We start from the raw sequence: 21690 nt of genomic DNA, 5'->3' as shown, positions 1-21690 counted from the left end.
CTTCCTCTCCCCACAACAGACACCCTGCGAGGGAGGGGAGTCTGAGAGAGCTCTGAGAAAAATGCTTTGATAACAGCTCTATCAGGGCTGTGACTAGCCCAAGGTCGCCCAGCTGCCTGCAGGTGGAGGAACTGGGACTCAAACCCGGCTTGCAAGATTAGAAGCCATTGCTATTTATTTATTTATATTTTAATTTATATACCGCCGTTCTCAGAAATACCGCCTCACAGTGGTTCACAAATGAAACAATAAAAATTACAGTATAAAAATACCTAAAATCCGCAAAAATCTTAACCACTGCACCACGCCGGAAGACAGGGGCAGGCCACCACTGGCTATCCTGATTTGGGGGCTTCCTGGGAGTGCCTGGATGGGTCTCCAGGCAGACAGGCAGGCAGTCATCCCGCTCTCGTGTCCCCCCCCCCCGGTCTCCGCTCACCTTGCAGTGGCTCAATGCGCTTCTGCTGCACCATGATGCTCAGCTGCAGTACCAGCTGCGGGGCACTCTTGAGGAAGGTCTCCAGGAGCCGCAGCATGCTGATGTCCGCGCTTTCGAACATCATCCTCCAGTAGAAATGGCGCCGGCGGTGCTCCGACTGCCAGCGGCTCTGGAGGCCCAGGTAGAGAGCCCTCAGGTACCTGCAGGAAAGGGGGAGAGAAGAGGAAGCGGTGAAGAGGAGGAGGCGGAGGAGTCCCACAACTGACACCCTGTGAGGTAGGTGGGGTTGAGAGAGCTCTGAGAGAACTGGGGCAGGCATCAACAGCTTCCTCAGAACTAACTGAGATGAGGGCTGCAGCGAGTGGCTCAGCATGCCTTGTAGCCATATAACTCTAAGGGCAATTCCGCACAGTGGGCCATTTCGCTAAGTCTGAGCGCTATTGAAAAGCGCTGGAAGCAAAAGCAGCAGGTCTCGGTAACGCACACAGGCAGTTCAATCGAAGAAAAGGTTCTCCCACTAGCGCTGCTCTCGTAACGCACAAGTTTCCGGTCTCGCCGAAATCGCAACAAAGAAGGTGATATTTTTCCGCGCTTCCTCCCTCCCCTGGCTGTCAATCAAAGAGAGCAGCCAATTAACTGTTGTGTTCGTGTTTCCCTTTAAAAACGTTTTTTAAAAACACAAAAAGACCAATAGCAACGCATATTCGTTCATTCGATGTATCAGAAAGACCTTTTTTTGCTGGCTTAGGAGCTGGCGCTTATTCGTTTACACGTTCTGAAATTTAACCCCCCCCCCCCCCCATGCTATTCCTGGCCGAAATTACGGGCAGTGTCGAACAGGGGGCTGTATTGTGCTCGGAAACTTTACAGACAATTGCTTGTGGAGGGATTTCAGCCATAGAAGCATAGCTGATTCGTTGCTTTGGCCAGTTTAAGGGGGGGAAAATGGCGATCGGGATGCCAGAAGCTCGGGTGCGAGAGATTAGGGAGGGACATGCTTGCTACCGCTGTTTTGAGAATGCACATGTCTTTTTCGGATGTGTTGCAGGTTGTTCTCAAGAGTCACGTGGTTTTTTTAGAGGGAATCCACTTTTATGGATTCCCCGAAAATCGCTACAACGAAGCGATTTTTGCAGGAGTGTTGCAGATTGTGTATGACGTCGTGAATAACGCAAAATAAATAGCGTTACACAGTGGTAACACTTTGGCAACATTAGCGCTGTGCGGAATGGACCTAAGTGTTTAACCTCCTTGAATGGGATAGTTAGGAGCTGCACCCGGACCCCTCCTCCGCCTTTGTCTTCTCCCTCTCCTCACATCGCTTTCCATGGAGATGCTTGTTTCTGCAGGTCTCTCCTGTGGAGACAATGATGTCCTGCACACACCAGCAGTGTGGATCCTGTCACTGACCTCATCACCAGGAAATGTCTCATCAACTCCGAATACGTCCCTGCCATGCGCTACACGGTTCCTGTTAATCTGCAATATATTGGTTACCTGTAATTATCTTATCTCTTTGTTTTAAATGGTTATGAGCACTGAATGGATTTCCTTGTTCCTCTTCTGTGTACATCCCCCCAAGTCTTCACAGTGAGGAGCGGAATATGAGCCAAATGAATAAAAATAATAACAAGAGGGAAATGATGCCAGACAAGCTGGCCATTGGTGGCGGAGAAATGGGCTTCTTTCTCTTCTTTCGACTGCAACCCAGATATGAACTGGCTCTAACTGAATAAATATATTCAGTTTTTATCTGCAAAATAATTATTGGGAGATGTATTTAAAAGGCTGCCAGGTAGAGGATGGAGCAGAGTTTGTTCTCTCTTGCCCTGGAGGGAATGATCAGAACCAATGGGATGAAATTAATTCAAAAGAAATTCCGTCTAAACATCCAGAAGAAGTTCCAGACAGTGAGAGTGGTTCCTCAGTGGAACAGGCTTCCTCGGGAGGTGGTGGGTTCTCCATTCTTGGGGATTTTTAAGCAGAGGCTGTAGAGCCATCTGACGGAGAGGCTGATTCTGTGAAGGCTCAAGGGGGTGGCAGGTGACAGTGGGTGAGCGATTGGGATGTGAGTGTCCTGCATAGTACAGGGGGTTGGACTAGATTACTCAGGAGGTCCCTTCCATGATTCTTTAATTCTATGATTCTATTGACTGAACTCAGGATGAGGCTTCTAGGATGGACATACCTGTGCCCTGTTCAGATCAGACCAGATTTATTAATACGCTCGGCAACCAGCAAGCAAAATACAAACATCCAGCTGGTAAAAAGGATAGCAGCGATGAGGAGATATAAGAGGACAGCAAAACATTTAAACTATCCAATTTTATTGAAATAAGGCTGTACGCTTCCTGGAGGCGAGGAAGCAGAATTCCACGGGTTCTTTTGAGACGGGCTTTATCCTATCCCCCAGTAAAAAGGTTAACAGAGGACCCGCTGCAGGCTTCAGATCGCTATCCGAGGGCTTAAAGTGAGATAAGGCGGGCATGATCCATTCGTTTCTTTCTGCCGCCAAATCTCTCCACAAAGAGGTTGTGCCATTTTGAGATCTGAATTCACACCTTTATCTCCCTTTTCCAACAGGTAACATAGTAATAATACAATAAGAACAGATTGTAATTTTATCCCTCCCTGCGATATTGCTCAGGGCAGGTAACAGCACATACAAAGAATAAGTTAAAACATTTACAGCATGACTCATGCCAGTCTTCCGTCTCTTCTTCTCCCGCCCACAGCCTTCCTTGGGGGATGGTATAAGCCTGGCCTTGCAGAACTGTTTGAGACCCCGCAGGGCCCTGATCCCTCCTGGCAGTTCATTGCACCAGGCTGGGGCCGGTGCCGAAAAGGCCCTGGCCCTGTCAAGGCCAACTTCACTCAGATTTCTTTTTTTGGGGGGTGGGCGGACTGTGAAAACATTGCAGAAGGAAAGGGCTACTCCCCCACATAAACAGGGCCCCAATTCCCATTGACCTGCTGTGACGAAAACAGCCTCCAGCAAAATGCCCACCCCCTCTCTCGCCGTCACGACCCATTTCAGTCCTGTTCCTGATTTATGTGATTGATTGACTTGATTTATTCCCCAGGTTTCTCCACAGTGAGGAATCTAGCTGGCTGACATCCTTGTCCTCTCCTGTTTTTATCCTCACAACCACCCTGTGAGGTAGGCTAGGCAGAGTGTCTGACAGGGCCAAGATCACCCAGCAGAATTCTGTGGTGGGGAGGGAGGGATTCGAGTTGGGGTCTTCCCAGGGGGCATATCTAGCCTGCCTGGTGCCCAGGACAGATGGAGGGGTGGGGCTTGGTGATGGGGGCGGAGCTTGGTGATGCAGGGGCCAAGCCCCCCCAGGCTCCTCCCCCACCTTGGCGGCACCCCACTTCACCTCCTCCTTTCTTCAACAAGGGGGGAGCAGGAGGAGGCGGGTCAGCTGGGCAGGCTTGGTTTGGCCTCTCTGGGAGACATGCCTGTAGTCCTTGCTCTACCAGCTCTGCCACGGCCATCCTTCCTTCCCCTGCTGCCCCTTGGTGCGTCCCTGGCCAGGCTGCCTGGCTGGCACTGCCCTCCTCTGCCGGTCAGACAAGGTGTTCCTGTTGGGCCCCTCTTCCTCTTCTTCAGGTGACAAGGGGGAGTCCTGGCTGGGCAGGGAGGGGCCATCCCCAAAGCAAGGTATACAGCCAGGAGACACAACCCCCCCCCCCACACACACACACTGCCCAAAGACCCAGAGAGATAGAGCACCACTACCTGCCCCCACATCCTCCTCCACCACCTCCCTCCATGCTCAGCCCTGACTCAACTGCAAAGATGCACCACTGTGACCAGAGGCTGAAAAGGGCCCAGTGGTACCCCCCCCCCAGGTGTCCTCGCCATACCCTAGACAGGCTACCACATATCCCAGTTCCTATTCCAGCACCCCAAGCCGTTTTCAAGTGATGTCTCTGGGTATTTCCGCACATCGTTAAAAATAGCGCTACGCCAGCGGAATGGTGTAGCACTGAATATTATCGCATCTCCCGGCCCCTCCGCACCTTCTGTCTTGCTCTTGTCTGCCGCCTTTTCGCGCTCCTCGCCCTCCACAACTGCAGTGGGAAATGGCAGAAGAGAGCAACGCAGTTTATCCGCGACTCTCTTCCGCCTGTCAATCAAGGCAGGCAACCAATCCCCTTTCTCCATGATTTAAAGGTCCTATGATGCCTGCTACTTAAAAAAAAAATCGTACTTCTCCATTGAAACACCTGTGCATCTAATCACAGATGCATAGTGCTTTTTGAACACCACCCCTTATGGAAGCACGAGTCTTGATACTTTTAAAAATTAATCTCATTCCTGATGGGGGGAGGGGGGACTTGTGTTACAGCCCCTGAGAGTAGCTTCAGGAGTTCGAAAGGATGGAAAACGAATCGAACAAAGCTACATCCGGGTTTCCGCAGACTTGCTCCTCGGCAGCTGCAAAGTTAATAACATTTCTAACATTCCTAATTGCTTCCAACATTGGCCCGATGCTGTAAAAATTCAAATTTCTGAGCTGTCGGAGGGAAGAAAAGGTTCCTTTGATTAAGAAAACGAGGAAAGGCCCTTTGATGTGGAAGATCAATGCAGAAGGCAACTGAGAATATAAAGAGGGACGTTGGCTCTGCGTCTGCTCTAGCGGGACATAATTGTTCACCCTAAAATCTACATTACCGGCTCTGCTTCAATGCAAATATTAATATAGTTCCCCTAAATGATTTCATTGCCTTAACTTGGGTGATGGCTGGAGGGGGGGGGTGCAAGCAGTCTGGCCGTGGAGGAAGGAGCTAGAGGCAAAAGACCCAGGTCTCTGGAGGGGAGAAAAGAGAAAGCTGCCTTCCTTGCTCCAGCACCCATCAGACCAGGGAAGGTCCATCTAGTTTAGCTTCCTGTTTCATACAGAGGATAACCAGTACCTCTGGAGGGCCAACGAAGCACAGAGGCCAATGCCTTCATAGGTACATCAGAAGAGCCCTGCTGGGTCAGACCAGGGAGGGTCCATCTAGTCCAGCCTCCCGTCTCACAGTGGCCAACTGGTTCCTCTGGAGGGCCATCAACAGGGCAGAGAGGCCAAGGTCTGCATAAGAACATCAGAAAAGCCCTGCAAGATCAGACCAGGGAGGGTCCATCCATTCCAGCCTCCCGTCTCACACAGGGTGCCAATAAGTAAGATAACAGAGGCCAGGCGTTCCTAAGAACATCAGGAGATCCCTGCTGGGTCAGAGGTCCATCCAGTTCAGCATCGTGTCTCAGAAGGCAACTAGCCACTTCCTCTGGATCAGGGGTGACCAAACTGTAGCTCTCCAGGTGTCCATGGACTACAGTAACCATGAGCCCCTGAGGGTCAACCACAGGGCATAGAGGCTGAGGCCTTCCCCTGATGTTGCCTCTTGGCTCTGGGATTCAGGGGATCTGTGTTCCCCCATGCCTGGCTGCTCTGGCAGTTTGCTTATCTGCATTTCTTCCTAGCAGTGAAATTGTGTTTCTGTGTCACCATGGCCGGCATCCCCCCCTGGAGCCATGACGGCAGAGGGTTTTGTGCTTTTGTTTTCTTTGTCAAACTGATCGTTGCTGTTGCATTTTTTATACACTAACGTTCTAACAACCTAACAAGGCACCGAAGGGCTTTTGAAGCACGGATTTATGAACTGCTGTTGGGCAGCTGGACTCTAATGACCAATTGCCTCAATCTCTGGATTCCCAGCTCTGGTTTTATGTTTTAAGAAGAAAAGGAAATTTCAAGCACTTTCCACTGCGGAGGTAGAAGGCGAAAACTGTGCGACGGAAAAGGTCAGCGTGGTCCAACAAGCCTCTCAGACGAAGATCTGGGAGATCTGCTTGTTCCATGGACGCTCCCTCAGCCTCGCCCGCCTCGCAGGGTTGTGGTGAAGATCAAATAGAAGAGAGAACAATGTAAACTATTTTGGGTCCCCGTTAGGGGACAAATGGAGGGAACAGATAATTGAAACAAAGGAAACCTGGGGATATAGAGGTTGTGACAATCACAAACCGAATTTGGCCTGAAACGCGCTCTGCTTATTTTAAGCCAACAATGCAAAGAAGAACATCTAATGATTCACTATGGGGTTGTGACCATCAGTCTTTCCAGGGAGAGACAGCGTGGTGTTGTATCGAGCTGAGCTTGATTGCCAACTCCTGGGCCAGTCACAGCCCTGGTAGAACTGTTCTCGCAGAGCAGTTCTCTCAGAGCTCTCTCAGCCCCCCTGGTAGAACTGTTCTCACAGAGCAGTTCTCTCAGATCTCTCTCACTCACTCCTCCCTCACAGGGTGTCTGTTGTAGGGAGAGGAAGGGAAGGTGATTGTAAGCTGCTTTGAAATCCTTTGGAGCAGTGAAAAGCGAGGTATAAAATGGGGTTGGTTTATCTACGTAGTAGATGTAGCCTGTGCTACGACCCCCCCACTTCTAGGGGGTCCACACAGTTCTTTCACCCCCATGGATCAGGGCCGTAGCCTCTCTTTTCCTTCTCTTTAAGGACATTCAGAGTGACATCCATGTCCACTATGGGGGCGTCCCTCTGCCCGCAGTTGTGTTGCCCCCACCAAAATTGTACTCTTCTGGAGCCCCATGAATTATTATTATTATTATTATTATTATTATTATTATTATTATTATTATTATTATTATTATTATTATTATTATTATTATTAGATTTATTTCCCGCCACTCCCTTGCAGCTCGTGGCCAGTTACAGCATCCTAAAATCCCCATTAAAACCCCATTAAAAGACAATAATAACATTCCCAACATTACCAGCATGGCGAAGATCGGCAACTCCACTCCCCCCCCTCCCACTACTGGCGGGTGGGGGGAATTCTGAAACTGACTCTGGGTGCTAATTAAGGCCCCGCAAATCCTTAAACCACTCCTGGTATAAAAACCAACTCTTCCTCTTCAGCTGCATTGCATCTGGCAAAGTGTGCATGCACACAAAAGTTTAGACCAGGGGTAGTCAAACTGCGGCCCTCCAAATGTCCATGGACTACAATTCCCAGAAGCCCCTGCCAGCGAATGCTGGCAGGGGCTTCTGGGAATTGTAGTCCATGGACATCTGGAGGGCCGCAGTTTGACCACCTCTGGTTTAGACCTTGAATAAAACTTTATCTTAAAGATGTTTTGGCAAAATGCCCCCCCACCCCCCCATTTGTGGGCTATTTCAAAACTACAGTCTCTCTCTGTCTCTGTCTCTCTCTGAGAGAGGGGAGGGTTGCCAGTAATCACTTGCTTACCTCCCTTCAAATGCTAATTGATCTAGCCAGGAAACAAAGGAGTTCTTACAGCCTAACCTGGAGGCAGGTCCCTGGAGGGAGGGAGACTTCTTCTCCCCAGAACTGCCTAGAACCCAATGGAGCTTCCTGCAGAGGGGGTGGGGATTCTTGTTCCTGCAGGACCTGGGGAATCCAGGTGGAAGGGAACAGAGAGGTATAACAGCTGCTGACCACAAGAAATGGAAACTTTTAGTCTGCTGCCCATTGAAATAGAAGACTGCTTTGGTTTAAGAAGTGGGCAGCCATCTTGGACCAGGTGGCTGCCAGGTGAGCGCTGAACATGCAAGAGGAACTTGTAACCTTTTAAGAAAGGTGCCTACTTGATATTTAACATCAGATAGGGTTAATTTTAGAAGAGGGACAGAAAGATTGCAATTCACCCTCTCTTTCTTTCACTCTTTTGCTTAACTCTGTGCTAAAGTCATGCTTATAAACCCTGTTCTTTTAACAAATCCATTTATAACGCTGAAGCTGACAATGGTTCTCTGGTCCATGTTGTGGTCCCCTAGTTCAGAGTAAAGGAGGGATCTTAGCAAGCAATTATTCGCCGGGGAGTGTCCCCTGTAGTTAACTAGCCCTGATATAGCCAGGGCTGTGGGCAGCAGGTGGTCCAGATGCTGGGCCTTGGCGTAAGGGGAGGGAAGCTGAGAAATCCCATCTCAGCAAGGAAATCCCATCTAACAACCAATGGTGGCAGAGAGTCCCTTTTGCCTATTTATCCCTTCCAGGAGGTGGCATCCAGCCAGAAAAGGAAGTGGATAAGATGGAACCGGATTTTTGTATTAAGGGGCATTTTAGGGGATTTTACTGTATTTTACTTATTTTGTAAACCGCTGAAAGACATTTGAGAGCAGCGGTACATAACTATGAATGAATGAATGAATGAATGAATGAATGAATGAATGAATGAATGAATGAATGAATGAATGAATGAATGGTGGCCCTGTTCCATCATAGGTCTCATGGGATTCAAACTTCGTTCTGCAAAATAGCACTTACCATCTTTTAAAAAAATACTTTAAAAGCCTACAGTTGTTCTACAAGCGGGGGGGGGGGGAGGGACAGGAGGGGGGGTCCCACACAAATGATGGCTTTTAGGAAGATGCTGCTATGAGTCGAATCAGTCACTAATTGCACAAATCAGAATTAAATTTTAAAAAACACAGATTCCAAAGCTATCTGTAATCTTTATTGACATACATGGCTGCCTGGCCCTGGGGTCATTTGGTGGGAACCGTCGCAGTCAAACGCAATAAATCTGAGAGCTGCACATGCTTACTGCAAAATCCGCAGCATCCCCGCCTCTCTGACCTGCCATATCTGCTTTGGCTGAACAGGGTTCTAGGATCGTTGCCGGGATGGACCCACAAAGTGGGTGCTTGGCTGATTGTTTGGGTGATGAAAGGGGAACAGAATTCCCTACGGGATTGTACTCCACAGCATGAAACATCTTTCCTCTGCGCTGGATTTTCCAGAAGTGGAATCTCTAATCCCTCCCTCCCCAAGGAAGAATTCTGTGCCTTTACTGGGCAGGCTGAAATTCTCATACGTATGTTTGTCTACATATGGAGCAGAGGTCCCTGAAGGGCTGTGAGCCACAAGGTATCGATGGACCATGGGTTGCTGTGGGTTTTCCAAGCTGTGGGGCCATGATCTAGACATTTTAGTTCCTGATGTTTTGCTGGTAACTGTGGCTTGTATCTTGGGAATGACAAGGCAAGATGGGAATCTCTCCACGACAAACTGGAACATTCTGGCCTGATCCAATATGGCTTCTCTTATGTTCTTACGTCCGGGGCAGGGATGCTCTATCTGCTTGGCTTTTTTGGCGGGGGGAGAAAGAGCGGGAAGAGTTCTGGCCCTGCTGGTGGACCTCCTGATGGCCCCTGGGCTTTGGCCACCACGTGACACAGAGTGCTGGGCTGGAGGGGACATTGGCCTGATCCAACATGGCTTCTCTTATGCTCTTATGTCTTGGCAGTGATGCTCTGTCTGTGACTGGGGGCCACACTGGGAGGGCTTCTGAAGATCTGGCCCCACTGGTGGACCTCTTGATGTCCCCTGGGTTTTGGCCTCTGTGTGACCCAGAGCATTGGACTGGAGGGGCCACTGGTCTGATCTTCTGTTCTTATGTCCGGGGCAATGATGCTCCATATTCTTGGTGCTTGGGGGACAAGAGTGAGACCCAACGTGGCTTATGTTCTTCTGAGATGCCGGGGATGGGCGTGGGACCTTCTGCACACTGAGCAGATGCTCTACCTCTGAGGCAGGACACTGCACAGTTCCCATCGAGCCCTCCCAGTCGGTAAAAGGCAGCTGGGAGGAGGGGAAAGAAATCCTAAACCTGCTGTTGTCTCCAGCCTCCAGCCTAGCCAGACACCGGTCCAGGGACAGAGGGCGGGCGTCGCTGTGCTAGACCAGGGGTAGCCAAACTGCGGCCCTCCAGATGTCCGTGGACTACAATTCCCACGAGCCCCTGCCAGCATTCGCTGGCAGGGGCTCTTGGGAATTGTAGTCCACGGACATCTGGAGGGCCGCAGTTTGGCTACCCCTGTGCTAGACGGTGAGTGAGGCTCTTTGCACGGATCAAATGCACCTCGGAGAACGGCAGGAACAGCTGGTCTGACAGAGCCACATGGAACGGGAGCTCTGAACTTGCCGGGCTGGATGACGGAAGGCGCTTGGCTCCTGCAGCCAGGGACCGGGGAGACCATCTGCCGGCCAATCTGCGCTTGGCGGAGGGTGTCGGAGGAGATGGAGTTCTGTTTTGCAAAGAAAGATCCAAACGGCACACGCTCCTAGCAGCGTCTGTCGAACAGCCCTCCCCTTCGCCCACAGAGCAGCACTGCGGCAGGGCGCCAGCCTCCAGGCGGGACCTGGGGATTATCATAGGCAGATTTACTCGCCTTTGTTGTATGCCGCCCCGAGATCTTTTGGAGAGGAGCGGCTTGGAAATCCGAGAAATAAGGAAATAAGAAAGAAGTCAATAGATTACGGTTCGTCTCCAGATTGCAAGGCTCAGTTCCCCTGGAGGAAAGAGATGCTTTGGAGGGGGGACTCTGTGACACTGTACCCTACTGAGGGCCCTCTCTTCCCCAGGCTCCAGCCCCAAATCTCCAGGAATTTCCCAGCCTCAAGCATCCAGGAGAAGGATCTGTCCAGCCGCTGCTTGAAGAGGGCCAGTGAGGGGGAGCTCCCCACCTCCTTAGGCAGCCCAGTCCCCTGCTGAACTAGACTCCTAGAATCCTAGAGTGGGAAGGGGCCATGCAGGCCATCTAGTCCCACCCCCTGCTCAGGGCAGGATCAGCCTCCAGCATCCAGGAGAAGGATCTGTCCAGCCGCTGCTTGAAGACGGCCAGTGAGGGGGAGCTCCCCACCTCCTTAGGCAGCCCCTTCCCCTGCTGAACTGGATTCCTAGAATCCTAGAGTGGGAAGGTGCCGCAGAGGCCATCTAGTCCCACTCCCTGCTCAGTGCAGGATCAGCGTGAAGCATCCAGGAGAAGGATCTGTCCAGCCGCTGCTTGAAGACGGCCAGTGAGGGGGAGCTCCCCACCTCCTCAGGCAGCCCCTTCCACTGCTGAACTAGACTCCTAGAATCCTAGAGTGGGAAGGGGCCATGGAGGCCATCTAGTCCCATCCCCTGCTCAGTGCAGGGTCAGCCTCCAGCATCCAGGAGAAGGATCTGTCCAGCCGCTGCTTGAAGACGGCCAGTGACCTCCTGAAGCAGCCCATTCCACTGCTGAACTACTCTGACTGTGGAATTTCCTCCCCTCCCAATATCAAGCTAGTACCATTCTACATGTAATTTAAGCCCAGTACTGTGAGTCCTCTCCTCTGCTTCCAACAGGAAGTGCTCCTTGCCCTCTTCCAAGTGACAACCTTTAAATACATCAAGAGAGCCCTTCTGTCCCCTCTGAACCTCCTCTTCACCTGGCTGAACACTCCCAAGTCCCTCAGCCTTTCCTCACAGGGCTTGGTCCCCTGGCCCTGGCCCATCCTTGTTGCTCTCCTCTGACCCCTCTTCATTTTGTCCACGTCCCTTTTGAAGCGAGGCTTCCCGAGGCTACATTGAAACCCCACGTTCAAGAGCAGTCTATCTCTGAGTATTTGGCACCGGAGAGGATTGTGAGTAGCCAGTCCCTGGAAACCCTGCCCTGAAATTTCTTGCTGACTTTCCAATCGGCTGTTTGTGGAAAAAGGAGCACTATGACGCTCGCTTTGATGCAGTTGTTTGGACATTCAAGACATTAAAAAATACAAGAGATAACCAGAAGCAGAAGCCAACAAGAGAACGGAGGAGGGGAGACGAAAGCACGGCCTCGACAGGTTGTCTAGGATTCAAGACAAGCCGCCTACACCTCCCTCTTGCCGCGATGGGTGCTCAACAGAACATTTTCGGCTGAAAAAAGCCTGAACAAATAAAATCAAGCAAGCCAAAAAAACACAAAACACACAGACATAAAATTAACCCTAACTATCAGTAGGAGGGTTCACAGCAATCTGAAGGGGATCTCGAATGCGCAGATTATGCGAGAAGAAGAACTCCCAAGCCTGAATTTTCTTTATAGGTTGGCGCTTTTGTGTAATGGAATATTTGCGTTCTGGAAGTTTTGAAAGGCTTCTTGCGGGATCAAAGAGGCATTTCCAAACAAGGAGAGAGGGCTGGTTTGAATTTTTCCTCCCTGCATTTTTATTCTCCCGTGGCTTTCTGAGAGCCAGTTTGGTGTCGTGGTTAGGAGTGCGGACTTCTAATCTGGCATGCCGGGTTCGATTCTGCGCTCCCCCACATGCAACCAGCTGGGTGACCTTGGGCTCGCCACAGCACTGATAAAACTGTTCTGACCGGGCAGTGATATCAGGGCTCTCTCAGCCTCACCCACCTCACAGGGTGCCTGTTGTGGGGAGAGGAATGGGAAGGCGACTGTAAGCCGCTTTGAGCCTCCTTCGGGTAGAGAAAAGTGGCATCTAAGAATCATAGAATAGAGTTGAGACCTCCTTGGTCATCTAGTCCAACCCCCTGCACTGTGCAGGACACTCACATCCCTCTCGCTCATCCACTGTCACCTGCCACCCCTTTGCCTTCACAGAATCAGCCTCTCCGTCAGATGGCTGTTTAAAAATTTCCACCACCTCCCAAGGAAGCCTGTTCCACTGAGAAACCGCTCTCACTGTCAGGAACTCCTTCCGGATGTTTAGATGGAATTTCTTTTGCATTAATTTCATCCCATTTGTTCTGGTCTGTCCTTCTGGGGCAAGAGAGAACAATTCTGCTCCATCCTCCATATGGCAGCCTTTTAAATACTCAAAGAGTATTTAAATTCTTCTTCTTCTTCTTCTTCTTCTTCTTCTTCTTCTTCTTCTTCTTCTTCTTCTTCTTCTTCTTCTTCTTCTTCTTCTTCTTCTTCTTCTTCTTCTTCTTCTTCTTCTGTGTAGGAGGGTAGCCATTGTACTGTGTGTAGCTTGCTGAAACCAGGATCCTACTACAGAATTTTGCATCACTTAATGCGTCGTGATAAGGCGCTCTGCTTCGGTGCTGTTTTTTAACTCCTGGGGAGTTCCACCACCCTAATCCTCCCCTCAGCAGCATGGATTCCCTCTTTGAAATCCACCAGGAGTCCAGGTGAGGACGGCAGCCTATCCAAGATGCAAACAAACAAATAACCGGACCGTCTCAGATGCATTTGGTTTCCTGGATGTGGTTATGAACACTGAGGGACAGCGTTTTCTCCCTAACAGGCTTATGGAGAAATTGGGACCAGTAAAAAGTTGCTTCTGGAAAGTGATCTCCCAGGGCCCTAATAAAGTATAACAACTCATTCCATATACAAGTTTTCACTTCTGGATATTCCTGCTTTGGTCAGGCAATCTATCACTTCAGCACATTATATGGTGCGCATCATGCAGATAACAGAAAGCAGGAGTCCCTGGAAAAGACAATTATGGTAGGAAAAGTTTAAGGAAGGAAAAGCTAAAGCAGGAAAAGAGGAAGACCAGACCTAAGAGGGGTGGGAGGAGCAGCGAATGTCCCAGAAGACAGAGACAGAGTTGAACGAGATCTGAACACACTGGAAAAGGAGGGAAATGACAACAAGATGCAACTCAATCAGGGCCAGTGCAGAGTTCTACATCTGGGCCACAAAAGTGAAAAGCAGGCAGACTGGGTGAGAGAGACATTTCTGGGTAGCAGTGGGTGTGAACGAGAGGTAAATAAGGTAAATAAGAACAGACAGCGTGTTGCGGCTGGAAAGAAGGCAAATGCAGTCTAGGGCTCCCTCTCACTGGTGGTCTTTAAGCAGCGGCTGGACAGATCCTTCTCCTGGATGCTTGAGGCTGATCCTGCATTGAGCAGGGGGTGGGACTAGATGGCCTTCATGGCCCCTTCCCACTCTGGGATTCTAGGAGTCTAGTTCAGCCGTGGAAGGGGCTGCCTAAGGAGGTGGGGAGCTCCCCTTCACTGGAGTCTTCAAGCAGGGGCTGGACAGATCCTTCTCCTGGATGCTTGAGGCTGACCCTGCACTGAGCAGGGGGTGGGACTAGATGGCCTCTATGGCCCCTTCCCCCTCTAGGATTCTAGGAGTCTAGTTCAGCCGTGGAAGGGGCTGCCTAAGGAGGTGGGGAGCTCCCCCTCACTGGCAGTCTTCAAGCAGCGGCTGGACAGATCCTTCTCCTGGATGCTTGAGGCTGACCCTGCACTGAGCAGGGGGTGGGACTAGATGGCCTTGCATGGCCCCTTCCCACTCTAGGATTCTAGGAGTCCAGTTCAGCAGTGGAAGGGGCTGCCTGAGGAGGTGGGGAGCTCCCCCTCACTGGCCGTCTTCAGGCAGTGGCTAGACAGATCCTTCTCCTGGATGCTGGAGGCTGATCCTGCACTGAGCAGGGGGTGGGACTAGAGGGCCTGCATGGCCCCTTCCCACTCTAGGATTCTAGGAGTCTAGTTCAGCAGTGGAAGGGGCTGCCTAAGGAGGTGGGGAGCTCCCCCTCACTGGCAGTCTTCAAGCAGCGGCTGGACAGATCCTTCTCCTGGATGCTTGAGGCTTATCCTGCACTGAGCAGGGGGTGGGACTAGATGGCCTTGCATGGCCCCTTCCCACTCTAGGATTCTAGGAGTCCAGTTCAGCAGTGGGATGGGCTGCCTAAGGAGGTGGGGAGCTCCCCCTCACTGGCCGTCTTCAAGCAGCGGCTGGACTGATCCTTCTATGACTCTTTCAAGGAAGTCAGGGCTCTCAGTTTGCAAGACCTGAGCAAGGCTGGTAACTATAGGACTTATCCAGGTGTGTAGCAATTTTGGTTTAAAGACACAGCACAAAGTTTGAGTCCAGTGATACCTTTAAGGCCAACAAAGTTTAATTCTAGGAATAAGCTTTCAAGTGGAAACATGCCTGAGAGGATTTATGCAAGCAAGAAAAATAAACCCATGTGGCTCAAGAAATCCTGCAGGTTACAGATTAATTTTTATATTGGAGGGCAACATTAAGCAAAAAGAAAAATTCTTTTCTTCAGAATCTATAGTGACCATCATCAAAGCAACCAATGGCTAGGGAATACCTAATTTCATTGTTAGACTTCCTCAGTTGTGTAATAATAATTGCATATAACCGACACATTCAAGCAGAGTTCAAGGTCTCTTGGAAACAGTATAGAGGTCGTATTTCGATGATGATTATTGAATCATGTTTTTTCAATGGTGACTATTAACTATTCTAAAGACAAGAACATTTCTTTGTGCTTAATGCTGACCCCAAATTGGAATACATAGATTCTTCTGTAACCTGTAGAATGTATTGATCCCTACAGCAGAATCCCCAAAAACCAAAAACGCTAATTCATAAGCACAGAGAAGGAGGGAGGGAGGGAGAGAGAGAGAGAGAGAATAATAAAGTTTACGAGAACAGACTATGAACCAGCAATTTATAGGAACAGTGAAAGTGTCATTCCACTAAGGGCACGGTATATATTTGTAGGACACAGCAAATACACGGAATGAATAGGAAAATAATTACGGTTAGCCAGATAATTAACACCGTCAATATTCAAAAATATCTAATTGTGCCATTATTGGAGTCCAAGAACAGCTTCTGTCTTTCGACCCCCCCCACTTCTTCTCCTGTTCTGATCTCGGACCCGGATTCCCTTGTGTAGGCGCTTGCTTTTTAAAACAATGCAAAGCAGTTCCCAGATGTGGGACTGCCTCGTGCCCGATGCCCAGTTCTGTGCTGGTGCGGGGCCGACCGTCTTGATTCGCGGCATCCACGCCCACCCACATAGCTATCCCGGCACGGCCTTGTCCCCCGGCCTCTTCTCCCATCTTTGTGCAAAGGGGAGAGGGACGGTGGCTGCAGAAGGAGGAGGCTTAAGCAAGAAGTAGAGCGGCTATAAAGCTCTCTCCCGACCTAGTATAACCTGTCACCTTCAATGGATGGCTTTTATATCGGATCCATAAAATACTGCCGGCCGACTCCATTAGCCGCCGCATCCATCAGCTCTAAAGAGAGGGGGAAGCCGTCATCTCCCCACCTGCCTTCCACCTGGGATGTGCCACATTTCCTCCTCACCTTCTGCGCATGAGGCCACACGTGCCTCCCGGGGCAGCTGGCAAAGTTCATTTTGTCCTGAGCCTCCGTAAGTCAAAGCTGACCCGGGAGATGCTCTCCTTGGGGGATGTGACAGAGAGGCACCACAGCCAAAGCCCCAGAGCTCCTGAGGGGGCCGTGGCCAAGGGATACACGAATAAAAGCCTCCACCATCTGTTCCGGTGGAGGGTCTTTGTCCCCCCACTCCTCTTTAGTGCAGATCAATTAAGCACTGATGGCTTTTATGAGGGAAGTTACAACCCCAGTGCTTCAACGCAGCATGGTTTTATATCATCTCTGTGCGCACACACATGGTTCCTAGACGTCTTTCTGGGAAGACGACATTCAGGTATATGATGCATGGTCTTTCCTTTACGGAACCAATGCCAAAGACGACAGAAAATCCCGGGGAGAGGAAGTCTAGAGGAGAAAGGGAGACCAGTTGTGGTGTTGTGGTGAAGAACGGCAGCTTCTAATCTGTTGAGCCGAGTTTGATTCCCCGCTCCTCCTCCTCCTCCACATGCAGCCAGCTGCGTGACCTGGATCCCTTTCCCAGGGTTTCGGGGATTCTGGGATCAATCAAGGGGCCCCCTTCCCGGGGGCAGAAAACCCCACCCTCCCCCCCACTTTTCTCTTGCTAATAAATAAATAAATTCTCAGAGCAGGCTGGACTCTGTGATGCAGTGCAAACTTCGTAAAGAAGAGAGTTGAGATATAACAGTCTGGGGCAGGGAAGTTCTGTCTTCTTGGCGATTGGGGGGCACAGTGGGAGGGCTTCTGGAGTTCTGGCCCCATTGGTGGGCCTCCTGCTTCTCTTATGTTCTTATGTCTGGGGCAGGGATGCTCTGCCTGCTTGGTGTTGGGGGGGGGGGGAGTGGCAGGACATCTGGAGTTCTGGCCCCATTGGTGGGCCTCCTGCTGGCCCCTGGGTTTTGGCCACTGTGTGACCCAGAGTGTTGGGCTGGAGGGGTCACTCGGCTGACTCAGTGTGGCTTCTCTTATGTTCTTACATTTACACAGAAGGGCAAGCAGCTTATTCCGAGGACAGGCAGGCCCAGGCAGCCAGAGAACCTTTCCTGACCCAAGCAGACCCAGCCCACCCACAATCTCTGTGGGATGATTGTGTTACAATCCTGTTTCTAAGTTTTATTTTAAAAAATCAGTTTTGCTGTCTTACAGAGTAGTGTTATATTATAACGTTATAACCCATGCATTTTTAAAATTACATTCAGAAGTGCGGGGAGTTGACCAAGGGTGCAGAATGGTGGGATTAAGGGGGGCAACAAAATCAAAGATGCAAGCAGGCCCCATTTTGCAAAAAAACACATTTTTGGAAAAGGGGAAGGGAGCAAAGCAAGATGGGAGGCTGACCCTGCCGGCTCGGTACAGAATTCAGCCTGGGAAACGAGGGGAGGGAAGCCCAAATGCAGAAAGTCTGAAGCCGACTCGCAACATCCAAAGGCAATCCAGAGCGAGGCTAAAAGAAAGTCTGTCTCCTAATGCAGAAGAACAGGTGCCAGGTCACTTCTAAAGGAGACGGATGTCATCTTATCACACCCACCGTCAGAAAGGCAAAGCCCTCACTGTTGATGTCTTTAACAACCTTCTAATATCTCCTCCCACAGCCTGCAGGGCCAGAGGGAAGATCCGGGCACTGAGGAGTCTGTGGCTGCTGAAGAGACTTTTTAAAAACCCACACAGCCAATCAGGGCCTAGTCTGCACACAATAGATAATGCAATTTCAATGCACTTTAGAAGTAGATCTTCCTGTTCTGCACTGGAAAATCCAGCTGCCAAAGCACATTGAAAGTGCATTATCCTTTGTGTGCAGACTAGGCCCAGGTTTCCGTTGGCTGACCAGAAGCCTTGTGAGTGAAAGCCCCCCTGGACCCCTCCTGCTTTCTACAAGGACTTGATGGGTGACAGTAAAGAAGAAGAGTTGGTACTTATATGCCGCTTTCCTCTACCCGGAGTCTCAAAGCGGCTTACAGTCACCTTCCCTTTCCTCTCCCCACAACAGACACCCTGTAAGGTAGGTGAGGCTGAAAGAGCTCTAACATAACTGCTCTGAGAGAACAGAACTATCAGGATTGTGACTGACCTTAGGTCACCCAGCTGGCTGCATGTGGGGAAGCAGGAAATCCAATCCACTTTGCCAGATTAGAAGTCGGCACTCTTAACCATTGCACCAAGCTGGCTCTCAAAGGGGTAAGCAGGCACCATGGCGGGCGGGGGGGGGGGGATCTTTCATAACATCCATGTAGGGTAGGCCAACATGCAGGCTTGCCCGAGACCACTTAGTGAATTGTGACCAAGGGGAGATTCGAACTGGGGTCTTCCTGCTTGCACTTGTGCAGCACAATCCTCTGCAGATGGGCTTGACTTCTGTTCTGTTCCGTCCCTGGCTTTTGCGCTCCAGAAAGCTCCTGCCGAAGGTGCCGGGAATTAATTTTCTCTACCTGCAGCCCTCAAGCGCCACGCCAGCAGCTTTGATGTCTGACTTGGGTCAGTATCATTATCCCTGCTTAAAATCCTGGCACGTCCCCGGCCAATTAGCTACTGGGCCACCCTGGCCGCTGGGAAGTTTTGCAGCACCTGACGGAAACCAGTCAGCTGCCTCGGAAACATGACCACCCCGTCCCTTTGGATATATTTCGGTAACACAAAACCCCTTTCCCCAGCTGGTGGACTGCAGCCTGAGTTGGAAAGGAGGCAGTGGGGCGAGGGGGAGGCGAAAGAAAACGCCCCCCCCACTCCAGGCAGGTAAAGGGCCGAGAAAACAGCTCAATCACGCCCCCCCCCCTGCAAGGCTCAGAACATGTGGGCAGGGAGAGCCAAATCTGGACGGCTGCGTTACCAAGGACAACTGGCATGAGACGGCCCCGCTAATCCCAGACTTCAAATGTTCAGCCGAGCAAAGTGACTGATGGTGGGGGAGGGGGAAGGTCTCGCAGCAATTTCGGAGCCCCTGGAAGACAGACGGAAACGTGCCCTCGTCCTCCTGATCTTGTCGTATCTCAGGAACTAACAAGAGGTGATGCTGGTTATTACTTCAACGGGAGACCGCCAAAGACGCCCAGGGTTGCCCATGCTGGCAGGGGCTCATGGGAATTGTAGTCCATGGACATCTGGAGAGCTGCAGGTGGGCCACCTCTGCCTCAGTTCATCAAGGTGTCTGCTCAGACTGGCGGCAGCTGTCCGGGGTCTCAGGAGGAGGTCTTGCACATCGCTCTCTGCCTGGTCCTTTCATACCTGGAGATGCCGGGGATTGAACCCGGGACCTTCTGCATACCAAGCGTGTGCGAAACCACTCAGAGGCTTTGTATTCGGTATGTTCTGCTCAGGCTGGCAGAGGCTTGCCGGGGTCCAGATTCCTGCCACTCCTGCCCCATGAGATTCTTTCACCATGCCGGGGATTGAACTTGGGGCTGTTTGCGTGCAAAATGCATTCTCGGCTACCAGGTCCTACGACGCGTGGTCATCCCCCATTCCGAAGGGAAGCACAGAAGAGCCGGGCCAAGTTGGCAGCAGGCCTGGACAGAACCCACCAATCCAACAAGCTGCCAGGCCCTGGGCCCACCCCCACCCCCCACCCCCAGGAGAGCCCCCGCCGTTTGGCACCACTCCCCACACTGACTCCCAATTTCTGCCCTTGGCCGAGATCTTCTTGGAGAACAGCTCTGTCTGGGAACAGATCTGCAGAAGACCAGGGCGGCATCTGCGAACAGGAGGGGGGAAACACGCCCCTTGCAGTTGCCAAGACGCTCCCTCTTCCCCCCCTCCCCTTTCAGCCTGCTCATCTGCTTTATGGTGGTGGGGGGGGGTTTGCAGCAAGAGAAAAATTATTTTCCTAGACACAGAAGGATGCTTTTCACACATGGCCCCCTTGGGATTGCTCCGTATGGGGCCTGTTTCTTGCCATGCTTGCATTTGTGTGTGTGTGTGTGTGTGTGTGTGTGTGTGTGTGTGTGGTGGGGGGGGGGTACTTGGAAGAGGTGACCAGTGAACCAGGGCTTTGCTTCAGCAAATAATGGGGTTTTAATAGTTGATCCCCCTCCCCGTGTCATAATGTCCCCATTACATCCACATGCTGGACTGGGCTTCAGCCGCCGGTATCTCTGGATTCAGGTTTGCGCTTGTCCATTAAGTGTTGTCGCTTCTGATTTATGGCAAACCTACGAATGAACGTCCTCCAAAATTCTGTCCTTTCATTGAAGCCTTGCTCAGGTCTTGCAGATGGTGGGTTGTGGCGTCTGGGTGGAGGGTCTCCATCTCCTGCAGGGTCTTCCTCTTTTCCTGATGCCTCTGACTTTTTCCCTGCCAGGGAGTCTTGTCTTCTCATAATGTGCCAAAAGTACAAAAGCCCCCGTTTAGAATCATAGAATCACAGAGTTGGAAGGGACCTCCAGGTTCATCTAGTCCAACCCCCTGCAGAATGCAGGAAATTCACAAGTACCTGCCCACCCACAGTGACCCCAATTCCATGCCCAGATGAGCCCCCCCCCCCAAAGGAACAGAATCCCTGGCCAGTCTTACCTGGAGGAAATTCACCTCCCTGGGCATGATAGGTAGACATTTATTATATGGTCCAAGACCAGCAAGTCAAATTTTGGCATCAACGGTTAATTTGAAAGAAAAATGTAACAAACTCTGTTTAGTATAAAAGCCATAAAATCATTAGGTAAGTTTAAAATCATACGATTTTTATCCTAGCCCTGGATTGACGATCAGTCAATGAGTTTTACAAGCTAATACAAGGAACTTGGCTATTAGGAGTATAAATTGCAGGTTTCCACCTTCTGCCTGGGATATTGCGTGGGCTTTTCTGCAAGTCATAAATGTAGCATCATGCTTATCCTCTGAAGACGCTATAGTCCGGCTGCTCTGCATTACGTCACCAATTTCCTGCATCTGGCCAGCAAACCGCTTGCTATATCTGCCATTTTAAAGTGTAAACAGTGGATTCAGCTATCCCCCAGCGGACAACCAGCTGGGGGATGTGCTATCCCCCAGCGGACAACCAGCAGGTCACCAGCCAAAGAATAGTATGGAGGCGAAGAAGTGCTATCTCCACCTCCAACATCCCGCCCTCACACCTGCCTCCCTCTCCCATCTTCCTGGGATGGGAAGTTCTTTTTAAAAATGGAGAACCACCTGGAGCAACGAATAGGCAGACACACGCCTTGGTTGAGATTGTCTGTGTTTCTATGGATATGTGGATAGGCGTTTAAACGAATAAGTCTATTAAAAAAAATTAACGGTAATTTCCAGAAGGGGATTGGTTGGCCAAAGTGATTGACATTGGTAGGCAGGCCAAAGCGAAACAAGCCTAAAGTATGTTACTCTCTCTCCCCGCATTTCCAGCAGTGAGTGAGGAGTGCAAGATG

The 21690-nt window shown here is 50.8% G+C and overlaps 1 protein-coding gene across 1 annotated transcript in view; it reads right to left on the bottom strand.

The window, feature by feature from the left end:
- The window catches only part of XKR7 (XK related 7), a 46433-nt gene that overhangs the window by 2960 nt on the left and 21783 nt on the right, over nucleotides 1-21690 (bottom strand). Inside the window, exon 2 of the mRNA XM_077336060.1 lies at nucleotides 440-639. Coding sequence (XP_077192175.1) covers nucleotides 440-639 — 200 coding nt within the window. The remainder of the gene's footprint in view (nucleotides 1-439; nucleotides 640-21690) is intronic.

Source organism: Paroedura picta, chromosome 4 (genome assembly GCF_049243985.1).
Source record: "Paroedura picta isolate Pp20150507F chromosome 4, Ppicta_v3.0, whole genome shotgun sequence".
NCBI lineage: Eukaryota > Metazoa > Chordata > Lepidosauria > Squamata > Gekkonidae > Paroedura > Paroedura picta.
This window is presented reverse-complemented; position numbering and strand designations above follow the sequence as displayed.